Source organism: Nerophis ophidion, linkage group LG08, assembly GCF_033978795.1.
Source record: "Nerophis ophidion isolate RoL-2023_Sa linkage group LG08, RoL_Noph_v1.0, whole genome shotgun sequence".
In the NCBI taxonomy this organism is placed as follows: Eukaryota; Metazoa; Chordata; class Actinopteri; order Syngnathiformes; family Syngnathidae; genus Nerophis; species Nerophis ophidion.
Genome location: NC_084618.1, coordinates 58,038,851 through 58,062,835, shown reverse-complemented (window position 1 = coordinate 58,062,835; position 23,985 = coordinate 58,038,851). Strand labels below are relative to the sequence as shown.

The 23,985-nt window shown below is 39.4% G+C and overlaps 1 protein-coding gene across 2 annotated transcripts in view; it reads left to right on the top strand.

The window, feature by feature from the left end:
* The window catches only part of trrap (transformation/transcription domain-associated protein), a 170,029-nt gene extending 146,418 nt beyond the window's left edge, over positions 1 to 23,611 (top strand). For both annotated transcript variants that reach the window (XM_061909070.1, XM_061909069.1), the window contains 6 exons: positions 8,481 to 8,706; positions 8,801 to 9,018; positions 9,583 to 9,767; positions 14,214 to 14,417; positions 17,064 to 17,258; positions 23,002 to 23,611. In XM_061909070.1, the coding sequence (XP_061765054.1) occupies positions 8,481 to 8,706; positions 8,801 to 9,018; positions 9,583 to 9,767; positions 14,214 to 14,417; positions 17,064 to 17,258; positions 23,002 to 23,286 (1,313 nt within the window). In that variant the 3' untranslated portion in view covers positions 23,287 to 23,611. The remainder of the gene's footprint in view (positions 1 to 8,480; positions 8,707 to 8,800; positions 9,019 to 9,582; positions 9,768 to 14,213; positions 14,418 to 17,063; positions 17,259 to 23,001) is intronic.
* The last annotated feature ends 374 nt before the right edge of the window (positions 23,612 to 23,985 follow it).

Here is a 23,985-nt window from a genome sequence, read left to right as displayed (position 1 = left end):
TATATACTTTATTCAAAATGTTGATGAATACTGTATTCAAAATGTTGATGAAATGTGAAGAGAATACCAGTACTCACTTTTTTGAGAAACTGTATGTCTGCACATACCCAAATTAACTTTGTTTCTTTATAAAGTCTGCTATGTCTGTGCAACACTAATTTGCAGCCTGTGGTGTCTGCAACAGGTTTGAAGCAGACAAGTTTGCCCTTTTTAATTCAAATATAAGCTATTTTATTGTATTGTATTACTTAACTCAGTGAAGTAGTAGTTTCTAGGCATTGTGGTGTTCCAAAAATATATGGCTCATAAAAGTATTGGAACTGGTAGGGCAGTTTAAGAGGCTGCAGCTGCTGTTCTAGCCTACAAAAAATCCTCACTTTTCTTGATGTTTTTCTTAGCCTTAAATAATAGTGTTGCCATTTTTTTACTAAAGTGAAAAGGTACAATTGTCATAAATCCCAAATCTGCTCATATGCCGCTGATCTTTTTCACAAACAAAAAAAAATGTATCCATCCCCATCCACTACCTCCTCATGGCATGTATTTTCAAAGATGTTCCTTGTATGTTGTTTATATTTTTTACAGTTCATTAGTCCAGGCACAACTTTAGTTTAGTCTCTTTTTAACACATCTCTGAAAACAATCTCTTTTTTCTGAGTTGGACCACATTAGACATGCTGATGTAAACAAGAGTATTGTACGTGTCTTTCAGGAGCTAAGGAACCTTTTTTGTTGCCTTCTTTTCATTCCTGCTGGCTGGCTGCACTCAGTCTTGTCACGCTACTGTCCGCTCTCCACCCTCTCTGGGGGTTTTTTTGTAACCTATAGAGCGAGAACAGTGTTTGAGCAGTGGATGAAAGGAGACCACCATGGCCACATCTATAGAAACAGAAGCCGCAGTAATATTGAGGATAAGATAGGACCTGTTAAAAATGAAAATGAAAATACCATACAAAAAAGTGTCTGAAAGGGCGGCAAGACGACAGGTGCGATGCCATTAGCGTGCAAAAGCATGGCGGCGACACATAGACCAAGTGAATAAACAACACACACAATGATGCGCGAGGCTCGGGGCGAGCGCTCTGATGATGAATCTCACCAGATGTTGCAGACCCAGCTGTGCTCACGCAGCCAGGTATCATCAAGGCTTCTGCCTCACAGCAAGCCCCGTCCACCATAGCTACCCAGCTGTCCCCACGGCAGAGTGTGAGCCCGGCAGAGCGACACCCAAAACCGCACAAGCCTTCGCCAAAGCGGAACAAAAAGGTTTTACAGCGCGACTGAGCAGCCAAGCTCTCATTCCTCGCACCGTGCTAGTGGCTCACTTGCTTTCACTGGGTTTGTGGGCCGGAAAATATGGGTTTATGTGAGCATATATAACATCTGGCAGCAGGGAGGCATTCAAATCCAATTATGGCAAATGCTATTTGCATGAGTTGCTGTTTTAGCCGTGGATCTGTACGGGTGACTTTTTCTGGAGGGGAAAAAACATCATAACATTTGTGTTTATTGAAATTCTGTGTGTTCTGCCCTGCAGAAAGCCTTTTAGGGTAGGATAAGTGTTTAGCCGCATTATGGCTTTGCACCTGCTAGGAGCAGCTCTGGGAAAATGAATATATCCGGCCTCTATGACAATTCCATTTCCTTATAGGGATCAAATGTCAACTATCACTCCGTCTCGGCTTTAGCTGGAACTTTTACATGTAGCGCTTGAAAGCAGACTCCCCTTCAGCTCCTCCCAGACTGTGCACGGAAGTTGACTCCATCCAACTATGCACGTACAGTCTGCCGGGTGAGCATGGGGTCAGCAAATGATGGAATGATAGCCTGCCCCGCAGAGATATCACCCCCTGCTTATTTCTCTTCTATAGATTAAAGCAGCAGTCTGTATTCTTTGCTGTGTGCTGTTAGGCAAGCCGAACTGAAAACCAGCATGGGTTTCTGAACACGGGATTGAAGGTCAAACTTTCTCGACCCTGTCTTACTCTCGACTTTCTTTTGATTCATCTCCCTATGAAAGCTGTGGTCAGTGGTAATGGCTGCAGTGCACATAATCTAGTGGAAACTCAATATTCACTACATGTATGATAGTTATCCTCCCTTAAGGCGCCACAACTTGTGTCATTACTGCGGTGAATTGCCGACAGACGGACAGCAAAACAAGGCCTTTATAAAAAGAACCATGTTTTGGTTCCTACTTAAAACATTATGCGGTCTCATTAGGGAGAGATTGAAGTGGTTTTACCTCTCGTGCAACCTTAAAATTGACTATACACAGACACACATACTTCTGGATCCAAAAAGGTCCTGCTCCTAAAAAGTGTCATAAGTCAGCTATAAAGTAATATTCGTTTTACCTTCAATGCTTGAAATCTTTTAACAACATCAGATCTAGCTATTGCTTGCATTCTGACATGTGACTTCTTCCCGGAAGGGAGAACCAGTGGTGGTCACCCAAACTAAGATGGCTGTTGTGCCGCAAGCAACGCACAAACTATCTTAAATATTTCTGCAAAGAGCAGATACGAGCAAAAAAAACATACTATGCCATGGAATAAAGCCCTATACTTGTCGAGTGATATCGAGAATTATATGTCCGTTGCATTCCAAGACATATGGAACTATTGTGCTCCGGACGTCATTCTACTTGACAAAACAGATGGAAACTTAGAAAAGCATGCAGGTCTACAACTTTTTTGCGTGTGGTTGGGTCAAGGAAATTGGTATCAACACTAACCTGGATAAACATGCATGGTTTTTTCCCGGGTAAGGTTACATTTCATGATTTAACTTTACATCTTTTTTTAAATTTTTATTTGGCAAAATGATTTAACTTTACATCCACGGATGTTTGTTGCTTTTGCATGCGCTGTTTTTCAGTAGCGTCTTTTTCCCCGTCTTCATCAAAATATAACTATAGATGTCAACTTTGTGTATATGCTGAAAGCTTCATTTATGACTGTTGCCTCTGGTAAAAGCTGAACTCTTCAGTTTTGCTCACATTTGCTATATTTTTATTTAAACACGCTGATTTGTTGCTTTTCAAAACACTCGGAGCAAACGTGCTTAAGAAATACAAATAATATCAAGTTAATACTTTATTAGGAAATAATAACCGTTAAAAGTATATCAAACAAACCTTTAACGAAGTGATCACTGCAAACTCATGCATTCTTTGACTCTGGTCCCTTGGACTTAAGTGTGAGCTGCTTCTCTCGTCGTTTCGTAAAATCAGAAACGTGTGTCCCTTTTGCGATTTGAACCATTTCTACAGCTGAAAACAACATTAGCATAGAGCATATTTTCTTCGAAAAAGGCTAAATTGCGCCTAGTACTCATTGAGAACAGAGCCAGCTTGACCACCACGCAAATTTAATGGCTCGATGTGAGCCGGACGTGACTTGAGTAAAATCTAAGCAATTGTTTGAGACATTTGGAAATAAAAATAAATACAAAATTAATATTTGTAAACAAAGAAATAATTATTAAAATAATTGATATTATGTTTTTTTTTTACTATTTTCCCCAGACAGTGCCTGTTGTCTGCTTGTTGATTTGCCAGAGCACTGTACAACTATAGTGTGACTTTCTGGTGCAGTCACAGAGACAGCATGCAGATGTGCATGATTATTTTCATGTGCTTTATATTTTTCAATAGCTTGTTTCCAATTTGTAAATCTAGATAGAAGCAATAACGGTAGGCTCTGATTTTACAGAAATTGGTGTGAGTTTGTCCTGGTAATTGCCTTGTAATAAAAACGCAAAAGTCCCTTCTGTATATTTTTGGGGTGGGACAAACGCGTCTTTCTCCGATATAGGGGGGGCCACGCCCCTGTATATAACTGTCCAAAATCATTGTCATTGCATTTGAGCGGTTCAACGGCAGATATTTACGCTCATCAAAGCTGTAAGAATTTTGCTCATGAATTTTCTGGCGCCATTGGGCAGTTAAGTACGGAGCCTCTAAAAGGACATGGGGGAAAAACATTTTTTAGATATGTATCTTGTGCGCACGAGAAACTATATCGTGAGCACACAAAAGTTTCTCGTGCGCTCGAGATTGTTTCCCGTGAGCACAAGAAGCCTATCTAAAAAAATAGTTTCCCCATGTATCTTGTGCTCAGGGGAAAACATCTCATGCGCACAAGATACGTATCTAAAAAAAAAAAAATCCCCCATGTCCCTTTAGGGGCTCCTTAGTTAAGGGACGCAATTACACTAAAACAATATTTTTCTTGATTCTAAGTCCGCAAAAAATTTGATAATTTCAGTTTTCATGGACAAAGCATAGTAATTAATATACAGTACTAGGATTACCGTCCGTTAAAAAATTGTTGCTATAATGGGAGTGAATAGGGCTTCTTAAAGAAAGTGTTTATGCTTTGTTTGTACCCTATTCCTATTAACAGTTTAATAAAAAACACAATGCAATTTTCTGAAGGAAAAAAACTTAAGATTTAAATTAAAACATTTTAGACCACTGACCTTAAATCTCAACAGGCTCGTAAAACCCGTTTTGGGCCCTGTTGGGATTTTTATGGATTCATGCACGATTTTCACAAAAAAAACAAAAAACATTATTCTGCCCAAAAATTGCAATAGCAATTCGATTTGCAATTTTTAGATTTTACTCATTTAAAAACATTGAACTGCTCAAATGAAGTGGCTATTCAACTAAATGGTTTGGAGGGCCGCATATCCAAAGAGCTAAGAACCAGCAGGCCGGACTTCTTGTTTCACTATTATTCTTGTGTTATATATTCCTGAGAATCTACATCAGAGATTCTCAAACTGTGGTACATGTACCACTACTGGTATGCTTGCTACATATAGTGGTACGCTAAAGAGACACTTGATTAAAGTACAGTGTTTTATTTTCCTATATTCAAACACAATGTTACTGTTCAAACATTATGTAATGTTACAGTGTCCAAATATATTAAATATACATGTTAAATATAACCTCTGCCTTGTTGTAAATGAATATTTGGGCCTATTATGCTACTTTATTTTAATGTTGGTCAGTATTGTGGTACTTGGAGGGCCACGTTTTTCTGAGGTGGTACTTGATCTACAGTGTTTAAGGACTTGCTGCAGAAACGTTTGTCAAAGATCAACTGTAGTATATGACAGCACTCTAGTGTTTTAGGAATATGCTGAAAAATGTTTAGACTCTTACCTTTTATTTATTTTTTTTAACTGAACTGCAGGCTAATTTTGTGGCATTCACAGGCATGTAACATCTTTGGGGCTTGACAATTCTGATGTAAAGACGGAGGAGAGAAAAAAATAAAAACCTCAGCCTCTTGCGATTAAGTTATTGCAGTAATTAAAACCTCAATGTTGATTTGATGTTGATTAATTGTGCAGCCATAATAACCAACATAGAAAATGTGGTTGATAAGTAGGCTACGTGCAGTGCCGCCGTCACTTTTTTTTCAGAAATGAAAGTCCCCTCCTTCCTTTGTTAATAAGCTCATCAAAGTATGCTGTAATATGTTTAAAGCCCTACTGAAATGAGATTTTCTTATTTAAACAGGGATAGCAGGTCCATTCTATGTGTCATACTTGATCATTTCGCGATATTGCCATATTTTTGCTGAAAGGATTTAGTAGAGAACATCGACGATAAAGTTTGCAACATTTAGTCGCTAATAAAAAAGCCTTGCCTTTACCGGAAGTAGCAGAAGATGTGCGCGTGACATCACGGGTTGTCGGGCTCCTCACATCCTCACATTGTTTATAATCATAGCCACCAGCAGCAAGAGCGATTCGGACCGAGAAAGCAACAATTTCCCCATTAATTTGAGCGAGGATGAAAGATTTGTGGATGAGGAAAGTTAGAGTGAAGCACTTGAAGAAAAAGGGAAAAAAATGCGACGGCAGTAGGAGCGATTCAGATGTTATTAGACATATTTACTGGGATAATTCTGGAAAATCCCTTGTTACTAGTGTTTTAGTGAGATTATAAAGTCATACCTGGAAGTCGGAGGGCTGCGGTGACCGCCAGTGTCTCTGAGGGAAGTCATATGGAGGAGCCAAGAAAGTCACAGCTGCCTTTTTGACAGCTGCTGCAGGAGGACGCAAACTCCGCTCTAGTCTGCAGTAAGAGCTGACTTAATATCACAATATTCTCATCCAAAAACTTCCTGGTTGACATGTGGTAGAGAAACATGTTCGCTTGACCGCTCTTTTCCATATTAAAGCTTCAAATCAAACAAACACCGGCTGTGTTTTGGTTGCTAAAGGCAGCTGTAATCCACCAACAGTATTCTTATCTATAGTCTCCATTATTAATTGGACAAATTGCAAAAGATTCAACAACACAGATGTCCAAAATACTGTGTAATTATGCGATTTAAGCAGACGACTTTTAGCCGTGAGTGGTGCTAGGATAAAATGTCCGCTCCAACCAATAACGTCACAAGCACACGTCAACATAAGCGTCATCATTCCGCGACGTTTTCAACAGGATACCTCGCGGGAAATTTAAAATTGCAATTTAGTAAACTAAACCGGCCGTATTGGCATGTGTTGCAATGTTAAGATTTCATCATTGATGTATAAACTATCAGACTGCGTGGTCGGTAGTAGTGGGTATCAGTAGGCCTTTAAATACAGCAGTTTAATGGGTTAAGACTTGTTTTTACAGCTTTAATTTAATTATATCTTTAAGCCAATAGAGCACATAGTGGCTCCTTGTTCTGCCTGCGAGCATTTCCTGTGATGTTTCCCCAAGCGAGGCTCTACAGTAGAGGCGGGGTCAGTGACGGAGCCCAATATTTGTACGTTCTGTGTAATCACCATCATCCCTGAGGCATTCACTGTGACAAACAAGGTGATTTTAATCTATACCAGTGACGAAATAAAAGGTTAAATGAACACCAAGCATTTCTGATCTGGGGGGCGGAGGGGCTCAGTTAGTCGAGCGGATGTGCCAGCAATCTGAGTGTTCCTGGTTTAATCTCTGCTTTCACCATCCTAGTCACTGCTGTTGTGTCCGTGGGCAAGACACTTTACCCGCCTGCTCCCAGTGCCTCCCGCAGTGGTTTAAATATAGCTTAAAGATGTAAAACAGTGGTCCCCAAACTAGAGCCCGCAGGCCGAATCTGGCCCGCCAGCTTCCAAAATCCGCCCCGGGGGAAGTCCCAACTTAAAATATTGTTCTTATTTAAAAAAAAATTTAAATTATGATATTTCTAAATATGTCCTTTAAAGTCCATTTTCTACCGCTGTGTCTCATAGCCGCTCAGGCAAATCATATTGTCTAAAAATCGAGCACACATGATGTTCTTGGGATGCAACTCAGTATTCTTCTTCCTCAAAACATGACGAGTTGAGTTTATACCAAAAAGTTCTATTTTGGTTTCATCTGACCACAGGACATTCTACCAATCCTATGCTGTATCATCCATATATCCATTTTTTTACAAACTCAACTTGTCGTGTTTGGAGGAAGAAGAAAACTGAGTTGCATCCCAAGAACACCACACCTACTGTGAAGCATGGAGGTGGAAACATCATGCTTTGGGGCTGTTTTTCTGCTAAGGGGACAGGACGATTGATCAGTGTTAAGGAAAGAATGAATGGGGCCATGTATCGTGAGATTTTGAGCCAAAACCTCCTTCCATCAGTGAGAGCTTTGATTGGTTGAGCTAATATTTTCCACCATAATTTGCAAATAAATTCTTTAAAATTCGTACAATGTGAATTCCTAGATTTTTTTTGTTCACCTTCTGTCTCTCACAGTTAAAGTGTACCTATGATAATATATATATATATATATATATATATATATATATATATATATATATATATATATATATATATATATATATATATATATATATATATATATAGGCCTAATTGTTTTAATCCAATGTGGCCCCTGAGTAAAAAAGTTTGGGGACCCTTGATGTACATAATGGGTTTCACTATGTAAAGCGCCTTGAGTCTCTAGAGAACAGCGCTCTATAAATATAAATCACTTAATTTCACTGATGTGTAGAGAGGTTTCGAACCCGCACAAAGTTTCAGCATTGACTCTGGGGGCATACAGCTACATGGAAGGGTAACGGGCACACCTGGGATCTTGCTTGCACTGATATATATGGAAACACTGGTATCTGTGCCTTTTATAGAATGTGTAGATGCGTTTTTAAAGTATATATATATATATATATATATATACATATATATATATTTTCCTGCTGCTTTTATTTATTTATTAGAGGCCTTTTTACTGAATATGCACAAACACTGGTTTTAATATTTTATAATAATGCCTTTTACACTATATATTTTTTTTGTGTACTGTCTGATTATATGTCTATTTGGACGTTTTAGTCTGCAATAAAGCTTGATTGATTGATTGATTGATGGCATCTAAGATCAAGTGCCAAAAGAACCTTCTGCCCAGAAATCAACCTGTTCTTCAGGCTCAGCATTGTAAGTCCTTGTATTTGTCTCTTTGCCACCAGACTTTGACTTTAGCGTGCCCGGCTCCATGAAACTCCACAATCTGATCTCGAAGCTCAAGAAGTGGATCAAGATCCTGGAAGCCAAGACCAAGCAGTTGCCCAAGTTTTTCCTCATAGAGGAAAAGTGCCGCTTCCTCAGCAACTTCTCTGCACAGACGGCCGAGGTGGAGATCCCTGGAGAGTTCCTCATGCCCAAACCAACGCACTACTACATCAAAATCGCCAGGTATTGTAAGAGACAAAATCTATCACTTCTCATGACAGAGGCAGATCTTTTGCATGAATATTTGTCCAATGGTCTCCTCCTTGTCACTTTCCAGGTTCATGCCCAGAGTAGAGATTGTTCAGAAGCACAATACGGCAGCACGGCGCCTCTACATCCGTGGCCACAATGGCAAGATCTATCCCTACTTGGTGATGAACGACGCCTGCCTGACTGAGTCTCGCCGCGAGGAGAGGGTTCTACAGCTCCTTCGACTCCTTAATCCCTGTCTGGAGAAGAGGAAAGAGACCACCAAAAGACACCTCTTCTTCACTGGTAAAAGTTTTACATTTTACATAAGCTCGGGACTTTGCGTCCTTGGAGAACAGGAATGTGCTATTCTGCACTCAGAACTTGATGTGACTTTCATTTTCTCTCCGTCTCTGCCTTACACCCTCCGTGTAGCATTTCAGTTCCCTTTCAAATGCACTATTTCCGCTCTCTCGTTATTCCCTTGTGGTTTACCTCCACCCAGATGTTTGCCCATTTATGCAGTTGATTGGTTTGTTTAAAAGGCGAGTATGGGTGGGGGAATTCAAACACTCCGTTCCAACCCATTTCCTCGCAACTGGAATGACTGGAATTGATTTTATTTGGGTTGCAAGTAAATGATTAGTTATTTTTTTTGAATGTGCGGTTCAACCAGCAGGCTTTTTACCTTCTTTGACCCTGCTTGGTGTCGACTGATGGCACGCCCTTAGCTTTAAAATATCTCAGTTGCAGGGCTAGACTGTGGTTTAACTGTTTCTGCTAACATTTATAATGAATGCCTCTGACTACCTCACCCTTTTTCTCCTACTCTCGCCTTTCGATCACCCACCCCTCCTCTTTTTCTTTCAGTGCCCCGAGTGGTGGCGGTGTCTCCTCAAATGCGGCTAGTAGAGGACAACCCTTCGTCTCTGTCACTGGTGGAAATCTACAAGCAGCGTTGTGCAAAGAAGGGGATCGAGCATGACAACCCTATTTCCAGATATTATGATCGCCTTGCTACTGTGCAAGCTAGAGGCACACAAGCCAGCCACCAGGTAGACATGTCTGATTAGCTACACTATATGGGAAAAAGTATTGCAACACCACTTACCGTAAATCAGAGATATTAAACTACATTGTTTTGGGCGCCACATTTCCAGAAAGCTAAGGACCGGTGGACCAAACTTCTCCCTTCACTATTGGTTTTATTTTGTATATTCTGGAGAACCAGCGTCCTCTACAGTAGTCATTTGATTTTGGTTTATTTATTTTTCAGTTAAAGGAACGGTCTGTTGTTTTGTGTTTTGCAAACAAACTAGTCAAAGATTATCTCTATGACAGCACTGTATTGTTCTAAAAAATCTGCTCCAAAAATGTGATTCCCTCTTTAAGTTTTTTAAATTTAAGTCGCGGGCCACCACATGGATAGCCCGAATGATGGAAAAAAGAGGACCTGAAAGGGAAACTTGATAAACACCACTTGTCTGACTAAAGAAGTTGAACACATGACAACTGACTGTATCTGAAGTAAACAAGCTACAGCAGCACCTTAGTTAAAAAAATCACATTACGACAAAAGATGTGTAACAGCCAAAAAAGGAGAGGACTTAAAAGGGTCTCTTGAAGAACTCATCAGTTTTGTAAATCCCAAGTTTGGACCCCAGTTTTCTATGTTTGCTAGCAATGTTAAAATTTAAATGCAAGGATCTGTCAATGTTTTTACAGTGTTCCAAGTTCCTCTATACAACACTCTGTTTTTTTTTTTTTAAATTTGCTGCAAAAATGATTGTCTCCCAAATTATGAACTAAACTCTGAGGCCGATTTGGTGACGTTCCCAGGACACCAGTTGAATAGGCTCGCTTTAAATGCTCTAATTATAATGTAGCTGTGGCGTTCTTTTATCTGAAATATAAATAAGACGCACAGTTAACGCACAGGCCATTGTTTTAGAAATGTTAACTCAATATTTATAACAACCTAAGTCGGAGTGCATGAAAAAGTAGAAAGCTCTTTTGAGAACATGGTCATTTATCAAGAAGTATATATACATATATATATATATATATATATATATATATATATATATATGTGTGTGTGTGTATATATATATATATATATATATATATATATATATATACATACGTGTATGTGTGTATATATATATATACATATATATATATGTGTGTGTGTGTGTATATATATATATATATATATATATATATATATATATATGTGTGTGTGTATATGTATATATATATATATATATGTATATAAGAGGGGTTAGTGCGTCTGCCTCACAATACGAAGGTCCTGAGTAGTACTGGGTTCAATCCCGGGATCGGGATCTTTCTGTGTGGAGTTTGCATGTCCTCCCCATGACTGCGTGGGTTCCCTCCGGGTACTCCGGCTTCCTCCCACCTCCAAGGACATGCACCTGGGGATAGGTTGACTGGCAAAACTAAATTGGCCCTAGTGTGTGAATGTGAGTGTGAATGTTTTTTGTCTATCTGTGTTGGCCCTGTGATGAGGTGGCGACTTGTCCAGGGTGTACTCCGCCTTCCGCTCGATTGTAGCTGAGATAGGCACCAGCAACCCCAAAGGGAATAAGTGGTAGAAAATGGGTGGATGGATATAGATATATATATATATATATATATATATATATATATATATATATATATACATATATATATATATATATATATATATATATACGGTATATATGTGTGTATATATATATACGGTATATATGTGTGTATATATATATACACGGTATATATGTGTGTGTGTATATATATATATATATATATATATATATATATACATATATATATATACATACATACAAACAAATGTTTATGTGTGTGTGTGTGCGTGCGTGTGTACTTATATACAGAGGTGGGTTGTAACGTGCTACATTTACTCCGTTACATCTACTTGAGTAACTTTTGGGATAAATTGTACTTCTAAGAATAGTTTTTATGCAACATACTTTTACTTTTACTTGAGTATATTTAGAGAGAAGAAACGCTACTTTTACTCCGCTCCATTCATGTACATTCAGCTCGTTACTCGCTACTTTTTTTTTTATCGATCTATTAATGTTTGTTTTGGTTTTTCAAAGTAGGATGTACGCATGCCTGCGTTTCACCAATCACATGCAGTCACTGGTGACGTTGGACCAATCAAACACTGCCAGGTGGTCACATGACCGTCACACGTAAAACCCGATTTAAGCAAGTTGAAAAAACGTATTGGGGTGTGGCCATTTAGTGGTCAATTGTACGGAATATGTACTGTACTGTACAATCTACTAATAAAAGTTTCAATCAATCAATCAAAAGTGTAAAGGAAAAAAGACACTTTTTATTTCAACCGTACTTCCCGTCAAAAGCCTAAAGACTGATCGCACAGTTCCTGTGTTCACAATAAAAGTGCTGCTCCATCGCGCCTGCGCTAACAAAATAAGAGTTTCCAAAAGCCAGCGCAAACAAGCTAGCTATCTACGGAGTTTGCCGCCAATGTATTTCTTGTAAAGTGTATAAAAACGAATATAGAAGCTGGACAAATAAGATGCCAAAAACCAACGACTTTCATGTGGTATTAGACAGAAAGGAAGAACTTTTTTTTCTCCTCCATTTGAAAACGTGGACGTATATCAGCACTACTGTCTGATTCCAATCAATGCAAGTCATCAGAATCAGGTAATACTCCAACTTATATTCTTGTCTTCATGAAAGATAGGAATCTATATGTGTTAAACATGCATGTATATTCATTAAAACACCTTTAACATGTAAACAAAAACAGCAAAATAAATAAATATAAATTATATACTGTATATATATATAGCTATCTATATATATATATACATATATATATATATCCATCCATTTCCTACTGCTTATTCCCTTTTGAGGTCGCGGGGCGCGCTGGCACCTATCTCAGCTACAATCGGGCGGATGGCGGGGTACACCCTGGACATATTAATATGTATGATATGTGTGTGTATGTATATGATACGTGTGTATATGTATATATGAGGTAGATCACCTCGACTTGGTCATTTATTAAATAATTGATTGATGTTGAAAAACTTATTGGGGTGTTACCATTTAGTGGTCAATTGTACGGAATATGTACTGTACTGTACAATCTACTAATAAAAATATCAATCAATCAATCAATCAATGAATGCCTACTAAGGCTATGGTGCTGTTAAGTTATTGTGGCTCAATTTGCCTTTTTTTTTATATGTATTATTATTTAATATATGTTATTGTTTTAGTTGCTTAAGAGATATTCCTGGCTCCGAATTTGCTCATTGCTATTTTTATGTTTTTATGCATTATTTGAGGTTACTCATCAGTTACTCAGTACTTGAGTAGTTTTTTCACAACATACTTTTTACTTTTACTCAAGTAAATATTTGGGTGACTACTCCTTACTTTTACCTGAGTAATAAATCTCTAAAGTAACAGTACTCTTACTTGAGTACAGTTTCTGGCTACTCTACCCACCTCTGTTTATATATACATAATTACCGTATTTTTCGGAGTATAAGTCGCTCCGGAGTATAAGTCGCACCTGCCGAAAATGAATAATAAAGAAGGAAAAAAACATATATTAGTCGCATTGGAGTATAAGTCGCATTTTTTGGGGAAATGTATTTGATAAAAACCCAACACCAAGAATAAACATTTGAAAGGCAATTTAAAATAAATAAAAAAATAGTGAACAACAAGCTGAATAAGTGTACGTTATATGACGCATAAATAATCAACTGAGAAAGTGCCTGGTATGTTAACGTAACATATTATGGTAAGAGTCATTCAAATAACTATAACATATAGAACATGTTATACGTTTACCAAACATCTGTCACTCCCAATCGCTAAATCCCATGAAATCTTATACGTCTAGTCTCTTACGTGAATGAGCTAAATAATAGTATTAGATATTTTACAGTGATGTGTTAATAATTTCACAAATAAATCGCTCCTGAGTATAAGTCGCACCCCTGGCCAAACTGTGAAAAAAACTGACTTATAGTCCGAAAAATACGGTATAGATAGAATTGCCGACATACCATATCTTGTTATTCTGAAGTTAACCAATAATAATAAAATAAAACACTTCTAATGAACAGGTGCGGAAGAAAACGGATTGATGGATTAAAATTCATGAGAATGTTTTATATTCTGAAAGTTATTTTTAACAATGATTACCAGCGGAATTATTCATTACTTATCGTGTTAAGCAATGTCAGCTAAGATTTATCTGAGAGCCAGATGCTGTCATCAAAAGAGCCACATCTGGCTCTAGAGCCATAGGTTCCCTACCACTGCCTTAGAATGTGATGAATGATCTTCAATTTTGTCAAAACAAATATTGTTTAAAAAAAAAGTTTCTTGAAAAAGATCAAGGTTGTCTTATAACGAGTAGTGACTTTCCCTACAACTAACGCCAATTTCTTGTCTGCTCAACCCTTTGCCACCAGGTCCTACGGGACATCCTGAAGGAGGTGCAGGGCAACATGGTGCCACGCAGCATGCTCAAGGAGTGGGCCCTCCACACCTTCCCCAACGCCACCGACTACTGGACCTTCCGGAAAATGTTCACCATCCAGCTGGCCCTCATCGGCCTGGCTGAGTTCATGCTCCACCTGAATCGGCTGAACCCCGAGATGCTGCAAATAGCACAGGTAGTACACGTGAACACACAGGCTCGCTTTCAAGGGCAAACAGGCTGTGATGCACTTTCATTTAATACACAGGCGCATAGATGCATTAAGAGATCACCATTACTCGCTCTGTGTCTAGCTTTTATAAATCATCCTTCTCTCCTGTGACATTCGTATTAATGTCTATCAGTCAGCCAGCCGCTGTCAATGCGAAGGCTGTTTTGACAGAGGGTTATATGCAGTCCCTCTTCACTCCCAACTATCAAAGATGTTTCAATTTAAAAGGGCTGCATTGATGTGTGTGTGCAGCTACCTCTCAGCGTCCGCAGTCAGGTTTTTCCAAAGTCATTATTAAAGATGATTATGTCACTCAACTGCCCCTCCTCTCTGATCCTCATCGCCCTTTGCTGACAAGCGTTCCTCCGGTCAACCGGTATTAAGCCCCAACTCTGCCTGTTCTATTCAGCAGATCCCATTAGACACAGAAGGATTGTGATGCGGAATACACATATAAACATACACACACACGGGCGCGAGAGTGCAAGGACAGGACACCACTTAGACATATTGGAGCCCAACCCTGCTTAATTTTATGTTCCAGTTGGCGCTACAGAGCCTATTGTGTATTCATATCCACGTCATCTCTTGAGAATCACTTTAATTTCCATGTTGTAATGATCACCGTGGTTTTTATGTACAGTGGAACCTCGATTTACGAATATGGTTCGTGAACCAAAACGTATGTATAGTGAAGCAAGAGTTTTCTATGAGTATCATGAATAACTGGTTCCGGCCATGACAAAAGTCCCTACACTGTGCGTATGTATGTGTGTGTGTATACTTACACTTAATTATGTGTGTGTGTATATGTGTGTGTGTGTGTGTGTGTGTGTGTGTGTGTGTGTGTGTGTGTGTGTGTGTGTGTGTGTGTGTGTGTGTGTGTGTATGTGTATGTGTATATATATATATATATAAACACATATATATACATATACTCATGTATATATATATATGAATATATATATATATATACATATGCATATTCATATGTATTTATATATACACTTATGGATATAAATACACTCGCATATATGTGTGTGTGTGTGTGTATATATATATACATATATATGTGTGTGTGTGTATATATATATGTATATGTTTATATACACTATATATAATGTGTGTGTGTGTATATGCACGTATATATGTGTGTGTGTGTGTGTGTGTGTGTGTGTGTGTGTGTGTGTGTGTGTGTGTGTGTGTGTGTGTGTGTGTGTGTGTGTGTGCGCGTGTGTGTATGCAAAACCAACATGAAAAGGGGTTAACTCTACAATCAATTTTTTTATCCAAACAACACAACTTTATTAGCAAGCTTAAATGTTCATACACACACTGGGAATATTTGTGCCATTGTTGAGCACTGTGGGAGTTTTGTAGTGATAAAAAAGCAGTGGCTTCATGTAGACACCGCTAGCGTTAGCACAAACTAACAGTGTGAAGTGATCCTTCATCGGCTTGTGTCCCGGTAGTGCCTTCTCCTTCGCTGTAATAAAGGTCCGCTGTGGCATCTTTTTCGGTCTCATCACAACTAAAGACTTGCTGCAGTACAAATCCGCCTTTGCTGAGAAAATCGTCAAACTAAAGGGGCCATAAACCGAAGGCTAACTAGATAGCAACCCGAAGCTATACATAGAGACTGAGAGTTTCCGATCGCACAAGTGATCTTTAAGAGAGGCTGACACAGCTTTGACCGACGCAAGGTATGACAATTGTGGAAATAAACACAACAGAAGTGCCGCTCACTGTTGAAGCTCTTCTAAAAGTCTGTGTTTACAGGATGTGACGTAGGGGTCCCGCCTTTTCAAAGTGGGAGAAAAGGAAGTGATGTCATAAAATGTCAGCCCCCGATTGCTTATAGCAGCATCCGAAATGAATGAATGAATAAAGCATTCGTATGTTGTGACATAGTTCGCACACAAAGGCATATTTGGTGCGATGTAAACGTTTGTAAACCAAAAAGGACATAAATCAAGGTTCATCTGTAGAATGATAAACATTTGTTTATAAAAGAAGCCAGCGTCCATCATGATGTTTCCATAATCTCATACTTTCAACAGCCCCTCAAAACGAAGGTGTTCACTAGCATGCTGATTTTAGCTTTCTGTGCGTCAGCCTTCGCCTCTAACTGTCTGCAGGCTTATCAGAGCTCCCTGGAGGGTTAGGGGGTGGGGGCTGGGGGTTGCTGGTGTCTCGGCCCACTGCCCCGAGGTTCGCCGCGGGGCCTAGAAGGAGCAGACGGCAGTAGAAGAGGGGCTGGGGGAAGGTGCAGAAAATTGCACCATCATAAAGCTGTCAGAGCCTCTCACAATTTCATATAAGGGAGCTTATCGTGGCTTGAATGGCTGCTCGGGTCACACCCTTCTCTCATATACACAAGCTTAAAGATGCAAACTTGGCTGCATATATTTAAGTCAGCGAGAGGCAAGGAGAATTATAGATCTTATGCTGCTGATAGCGACTTGTGACCGTCCAGGACGATGGATCAATAGTACTGTTGCTTGGTACCTCAAGTGTGATTTCAGCTCCATGTTGACACATAAGTCAAATCATCACCTGCCTTCTTTGTTTTGGAACACTGCTAACGTATTGTTCTTTCCACTCTGCTAGGACACCGGCAAGTTGAACGTCTCCTACTTCCGCTTCGACATCAATGACGCCACGGGTGACCTGGACGCCAATAGGCCTGTTCCTTTCCGCCTGACGCCAAACATCTCAGAGTTCCTGACCACCATTGGCGTCTCAGGCCCGCTCACGGCCTCAATGATCGCTGTGGCACGCTGCTTTGCGCAGCCAAACTTTAAGGTAAGCTTTATTTCCCTTACTTTATGGGTTATTTCAAGTCATTCTAATGGTTTATTTTGAGGAATGTGGCAACTGTCATTAATTACTTGCGCGTTAAAAGACACGCCTTTATTACGCACCCAAATGTAGTCGATCGAGGATGAGCGAGTGTGTCTTGTGTTTGACTTTTGAATAATTTTGAGTCTTTGTATTGATTTTTCTTTCATGAAATATGTTGGTCATCATTAGGATGTTGCAAGATGCATCACAGTACAGTCATGCTGTGTCCTGGCCAACTTACTGTGCCAAAAGGAAGAGGAAGTGAGTTTACGTGTGAAGGGGGCCATCTGGAGTGAGAGTACATCCTTAGAGGGTTCTGGCTTGGGATAAGCATAATAATCCATCAATCAATCATTATTGTGGAACTAATTAACTGTTGATTAATTTTGAATCTGTTGTGACAGAACAGAAGTGCTGTTAATTCAGTAAATTGGAATCAAAAATATAGAATCATTTTGCTTCAGGGTTTGTAATACAACACAAGCATTGAAACGAGCTCATCACATTCATCTTAAGGCTGCAACAATTAATCAATTAATTTGATTAGAATAAAAGCTAAAAACATTTTATGTTTCTTTGATTCGTTTTTTTAATGATTCTAATAAGAATAATTAAAATCCAGGTTGCATCGAGTTCCCAAAACGTTAAATAAGCACGGCCGTGGCGAAAGAGCGCACATGAGAGTGAAGATAATCTGTGTGACGGTGTACGGCTGATTATTTTATTTGTTTGTATTAACGCATGCAGCACCTGTGTTAAAAGTACAACTTTAATATTAAAGATGTGCATTTATTTGAAAAAAAGAATGGTCATGGCAAGCAGAAAAATCGTTAATTTCAACTATTTTCCCTAAAATTTGGCATTGATGCTGTAAACTGTGTTTTATCCAAGTACTCGCGTAATCGAACAAACCAATCGATCAATTACACGATTACTAAAATACTTGATAGCTGCAGCTCTAATTCATATTATTAAAAATATTTTCTATTTATACATTTATTGGTAAATTTCCTGTACCTATATATTAGGGCCAGCAAAAATGACAATGCAGACATTTATTTTTGCTTTAAGAAGAACCTATAATGATTTTAATCTACCTTTTAAAACACTTCCTTCTGGTCCAGATAATCCAGCGCATCCGGAAAGTATTCACAGCGTTTCACTTTTTCCCCATTATGTGTTTTCACAGCTTTATTTCAAAATAGAATATATTATTTTTGAGGATTATACAGACAGTAGACCTTTGTTGTTTTTAATTGCAAATTTGTTAAAAAAAAAAAAAATACATGTATGTAAGTATTCACAGTTTTCGCTCAATACTTTGTTGGTGCACTTTTGGCAGCAATTACAGCCTTAAGTCTTTTTGAATGCGATGCCACAAGCTTGGCACACCTATCTTTAGGCAGTTTCGCCCATTCCTCTTTGCAGCACCTCTCACGCCCCATCAGGTTGGATGGGAAGCATTGCTTTTCATCCAGGATGTCTCTGTACATTGCTGCATTCATCTTAGTCTAGTTAGGGAGGTGACCAATAACCCAATGGTCACTCTGTCAGAGCAACAGCATTCCTCTCTGAAGAGAGGAAACCTTCCGCAGGGACAGCTATTTCTGCAGCAATCCACCAATCAGTTCTGTATGGTAGAGTGGCCAGACGGAAGTCATTTCGTGGGAAAAAGTTTGCCAAAAAGCACCTGAAAGACTCTCAAATCATGAAAAAAACATTCTCCGGTCTGATGAGACAAGGATTGAACTCTTTTGCGTGAATGCCAGGCATCATTGGAGGAAACCAGGTACCGCTCATCACCAGGATAATACTATCCCTACAGTGAAGCATGGTGGTGGCAGCATCATGCTGTGGGGATGTTTTTCAGCGTCAGGAACTGGAAGTCAGGATAGAGGGAAAGATTAATGCAGCAATGTACAGAGACATTCTGGCGGAAAACCAATGCTTCCCATCCATCCTGATGGAGCTTGAGAGGTGCTGCCAAGAGGAATGAGCGAAACTGCCCAATGTGTGCCAATCTTGCGGCATTGTATTCAAAAAGACTTGAGGCTGAAATTCCTGCCAAATGTGAATCAACAAAGGATTGAGCAAAGGCTGTGAATACTAATGTGCATGTGATTTTTTTGTTTTGTTTTGTTTTAATAAATTAGCAAAATATAAAAAAATAAAAAGCTTTTCACATTGTCATTATTGGGCATTATCTGTAGAATTCAGAAGCCAAAAATGAATGACTGTAACATAACAAAAAATGGGAGGTGCTGTTAAAACTTTCCGGATGCACTTTACATATTTAATATGCTTTGGGGTAAATTTTGCTCCACCGTCACTTTTATAACCCGTTTTTTGAGTCTGTCTGCAAGATGTTCGATTATGGAGGCGTTCCCAGATTGCAAATTAAACCACGCCTCTTCCTCTAGTATCATAATTTATCTTTTGAAAATGTACACAGGTAAATATAGTATATATCTTGAAGTCGTCACGTCTGTATAAACATTATATAAATTCACCCAGTCACAAAAGTAGGTACGCCTGCACACAATTAGACTCTGCATAAATGTGATAATATGCACATGCCAAGATTAGATGAAAATAATACTTTGGCCTACCTTGTTTGTGTTTCCTCATAGCCTGATTTTGATGTCCAAATAATAAGTCTTACTCAGTGGCCTAGTGGTTAGAGTGTCCGCCCTGAGATCGGTAGGTTGTGAGTTCAAACCCTGGCTGAGTCATACCAAAGACTGTAAAAATGGGACCCATTACCTCCCTGCTTGGCACTCAGCATCAAGGGTTGTAATTGGGAGTTAAATCACCAAAAATGACTCCCGGGCACGGCACCGCTGCTGTTCACTGCTCTCCTCACCTCCCAGGGGGTGATCAAGGGTGATGGGTCAAATGCAGAGAATAATTTCGCCCCACTTAGTGTGTGTGTGACAATCATTAGTACTTAAACTTTAAGTTAATACCTCTACCTCGCTGTGACGTCACAACATAGCATGACCGCAAAACCCCATGAATACAGGCATCCAAATTTGCATGCAAGCTCACAGCAAAATGCATACACCTTGTGATTTGACACTTCTTCCACTCCCGTCCTTGCACGCTACACCGCAACAACAAAGATGGCGTGGACGAGACGGTGCCGACGGTGAGCCATGTAAATAAGACCGCACACAAAACGGCAGATCCGGAAGGGACTGTCAGAAAGCGGCTTAAAGACGATCTGTAAAACATCATCTATGCAACATTTTGACCAAAGAACTACCATTATATCTTATGTAGACCACAAGGAAGTGTTTTTCATTTAGAAAAAAATATATATATATATAAATATATATATATACATATATATGACTCCTTAAATGCGCCTTATAATCCGGTGCGCCTTTATGTGAAAAAAGATGGGAAATAGACCATTCATCGGCAGTGCGCCTTATAATCCGGTGCGCCCTATGGTCCGTAAAATTCGGTAATACTTTATTTTTTGCCTAATATTTTCCCGATTGGCTGGTAGGGTCCGAAAGATCGACTGGTCGATCGCGATCGATGGGTTGGCGACCCCTTTCTTTATCGTGACCTGGACACAAGCAGGTCTAGTTTTAGTCCAGGGCGGTAGTGGCGGCCTTGCGGTGACTATGTAAGGCTTGTGGAGTGTACACACAAATACACAAGTAGTCAAGCATGTTGTGTTGTGACTGCCGGTTTCAAGGCAGCAGTGCCAACATGGGACAATCACACCATCCCCAAATAACTCCTATAAACAAGCAACACGTCAAAACAAGAGAGCGGCGTGTGTACCTAGTTAGGTGATGATTGCTGGTGTTGTGGTTTAGATGGTGATGTATTTCAAGTCTCCGTGGCCATAATGAGCTGCTAACAGTGCACATAGCTTTGCCCAAGAGGGACACTGGCACACCCTAAATTGCAGCCTGCTTTGCGTGTTTGTTTGAGATTGACTTTTCTATAAACAGTCCTTTTTTATTACATTTTCTGCCTAAACACACAGCCGAGGAAAACCATTCCCTGCAGATTGGCATATTGTGCGTACACAAACCGCATTCCGAGACACATAATGATGACTTTCAGATAAACCCTACCGGTTATCGAATTAGTTTAGAATCTCATAAACTGCTATAATGTGGCAGCTGCCAGCCGCATATACAGCTAAGCCCCAAAATGATTCGTACTCTAACCAAATTATGAGTTAAAGTGATTTCTTTGTCAGTCAAATGGGGTTCTTTTGACTGGAAATGACACAAGAAAATGACAAAATCTTCTTTATGTTAGCGGTAATCATTTTGTTTTGTTTATTTCCAAATTGATTCATAACTATAAATTTCCAGGATCTTAGTCAATTTTAGCAGAGACTTCTAGCTTTGTTGAATCCTGATACCCACAGGTCACTAAGTCCATCCATCCATGTTGCCAGCCAATCACAGAGCATATTAAGACAAACTACCATTAAAAATAAAAATGGCATGACAAATTACTTGTTATAATTTAAAATGATAATAACAAACTAGTCAAACATCTGCTATAGAATAAAATATGTTATTGACCAAAATTTAAAACGGAGCTTTTCCTCTTGTCAGTCACATGCGCACAACAGTAATTTAAAGAGATGCTAACTTTGAGATAATGGTGGTCAATGACAGTCGTCAAATTTGCAGTTCTAAAAATATGACCCCTCTTATTTTTAAGGTCGTCTTATATTCTAATGAATATATTTTGATGTATTTTCTACGAACTGTCCCTTAAGCCACCATGAATGGGTCCACAGCGTCACTACACGATCAGTCCACGCATGCGCAAAAACTACTTAATTTCTGTCAACTTGTTTTACGACAGTTATTTTCGCACATGCTGACACTGGTACCATGATTTTTATTTTTGTGTTTCTTTATTTGAAAAACAATGTCATCTAAAAGATTACATACAAAACCAAATAAACGTTCCTAAGAATAGAATATTTAGGTTATTGACGGAAGACTCATAGTTAATTGTTTACTGGTTGTACAATAAGGCAATGCAGAATAAGGCATTAAAAAGTACTTAATGACTACTTAAGAGCCAATATGTTACTAATTAATGGTGAATATGTTCCCCATACTTAAATGTTACCGCTATTTTTTATGCTATGCATGACCTTAGTCATATAATTCGGTGCTTGACGCTTGCCAACTTATTTTTCATATTCTTGTTTAACTGATGCTATGTCATACAATTGGGGGGGATGTATATTGTGGCGTCCTGTAAGAGTTAGTTCTGCAAGGGTTTCTGGGTATATAGTTCTGTTGTGTTTATGTTGTGTTACGGCGCGGATGTTCTCCCGAAATGTGTTTGTCATTCTTGTTTGGTGTGGGTTGACAGTGTGGCGCATATTTGTAACAGTGTTAAACTTGTTTATACGGCCACCCTCAGTGTGACCTGTATGGCTGTTGACCAAGTATGCCTTGCATTCACTTAAGTGTGTGAAAATCGGGAGAAATTTGGGAGAACGGTTGCCCCGGGAGATTTTCGGGAGGGGCACTGAAATTTGGGAGTCTCCCAGAAAAATCAGGAGGGTTGGCATGTATGCACTATGTGGCTCACATTATACCAAACTTTCAATCTGTAGTCAACCATCAGTTTGGAACATTGTATATTTTCACACAACTTTTTGTTCAATTGTAAAGCGTAACTGAAAGTGTTTTATTGACAACAGGTGGACGGCATCCTGAAGGCGGTCCTGCGCGACGAGATCATTGCTTGGCACAAGAAGACCCAGGAGGACACGTCCATGCCGCTGTCCCCGGCCGGCCAGCCTGAAAACATGGACTCCCAGCAGCTGGTGTCACTGGTCCAGAAGGCCGTCACCGCCATCATGACCCGCTTGCATAATTTGGCTCAGTTCGAGGGAGGCGAGAGTAAAGTCAACACTTTGGTGGCTGCAGCCAACAGCCTGGACAATCTGTGCCGCATGGACCCTGCATGGCACCCCTGGCTCTAAAGGATACATTCAACTCTACTATTACTGTATGAATTCTGTATGAGCAGGATGCGGCATTATACTGACTTTTTCTACCAGCATTCAACATCTCCTCCAACTTGTATTTATTTTTGTAACTAAATGTGTCTGCACTCCTGCGGAATTAATTATGACAGATAAATGTTTTAAAAACACTGTAGCTTTTTTATATCCAATGCTGAATGAAGAATATGTTTTCCAACACTTCCAACACACAATTTATTTAGGTTTTGTTATTTTTGTTACAGAAGCTCATCTCTGCTATTGTACATATAAGCATTTTGTCTTAATAAAATGCTCTTTTTCATGCAATGTAATTTTTTTTACCATCCCATTGGTACCACATCCTGGCCTCGAGCTCATCCCTTGAGGGTCATTCCACAAAATAAGTGCCGTTTGCTTGTGGTAACTCTCTCAAATGTTTGTTTATTGAATTCACTGAAGTAACAGGAGAGAGCTTTTAGCATTGAATGAGCAAATATTAAAGTAATGAATAATAAACAATGAAATAACACACACACACACACACACTAGGTGTGGTGAAATTACCCCCTGCATATGACCTATCCCCACGTTTACCGCCTGAGAGGTAAGGGGAGCAGTGAACAGCAGCGGTGGCCGCGTTCTGGACTCATTTTGGGGATTTAACCCCCAATTCCAGCCCTTGATGCTGAGTGTCAA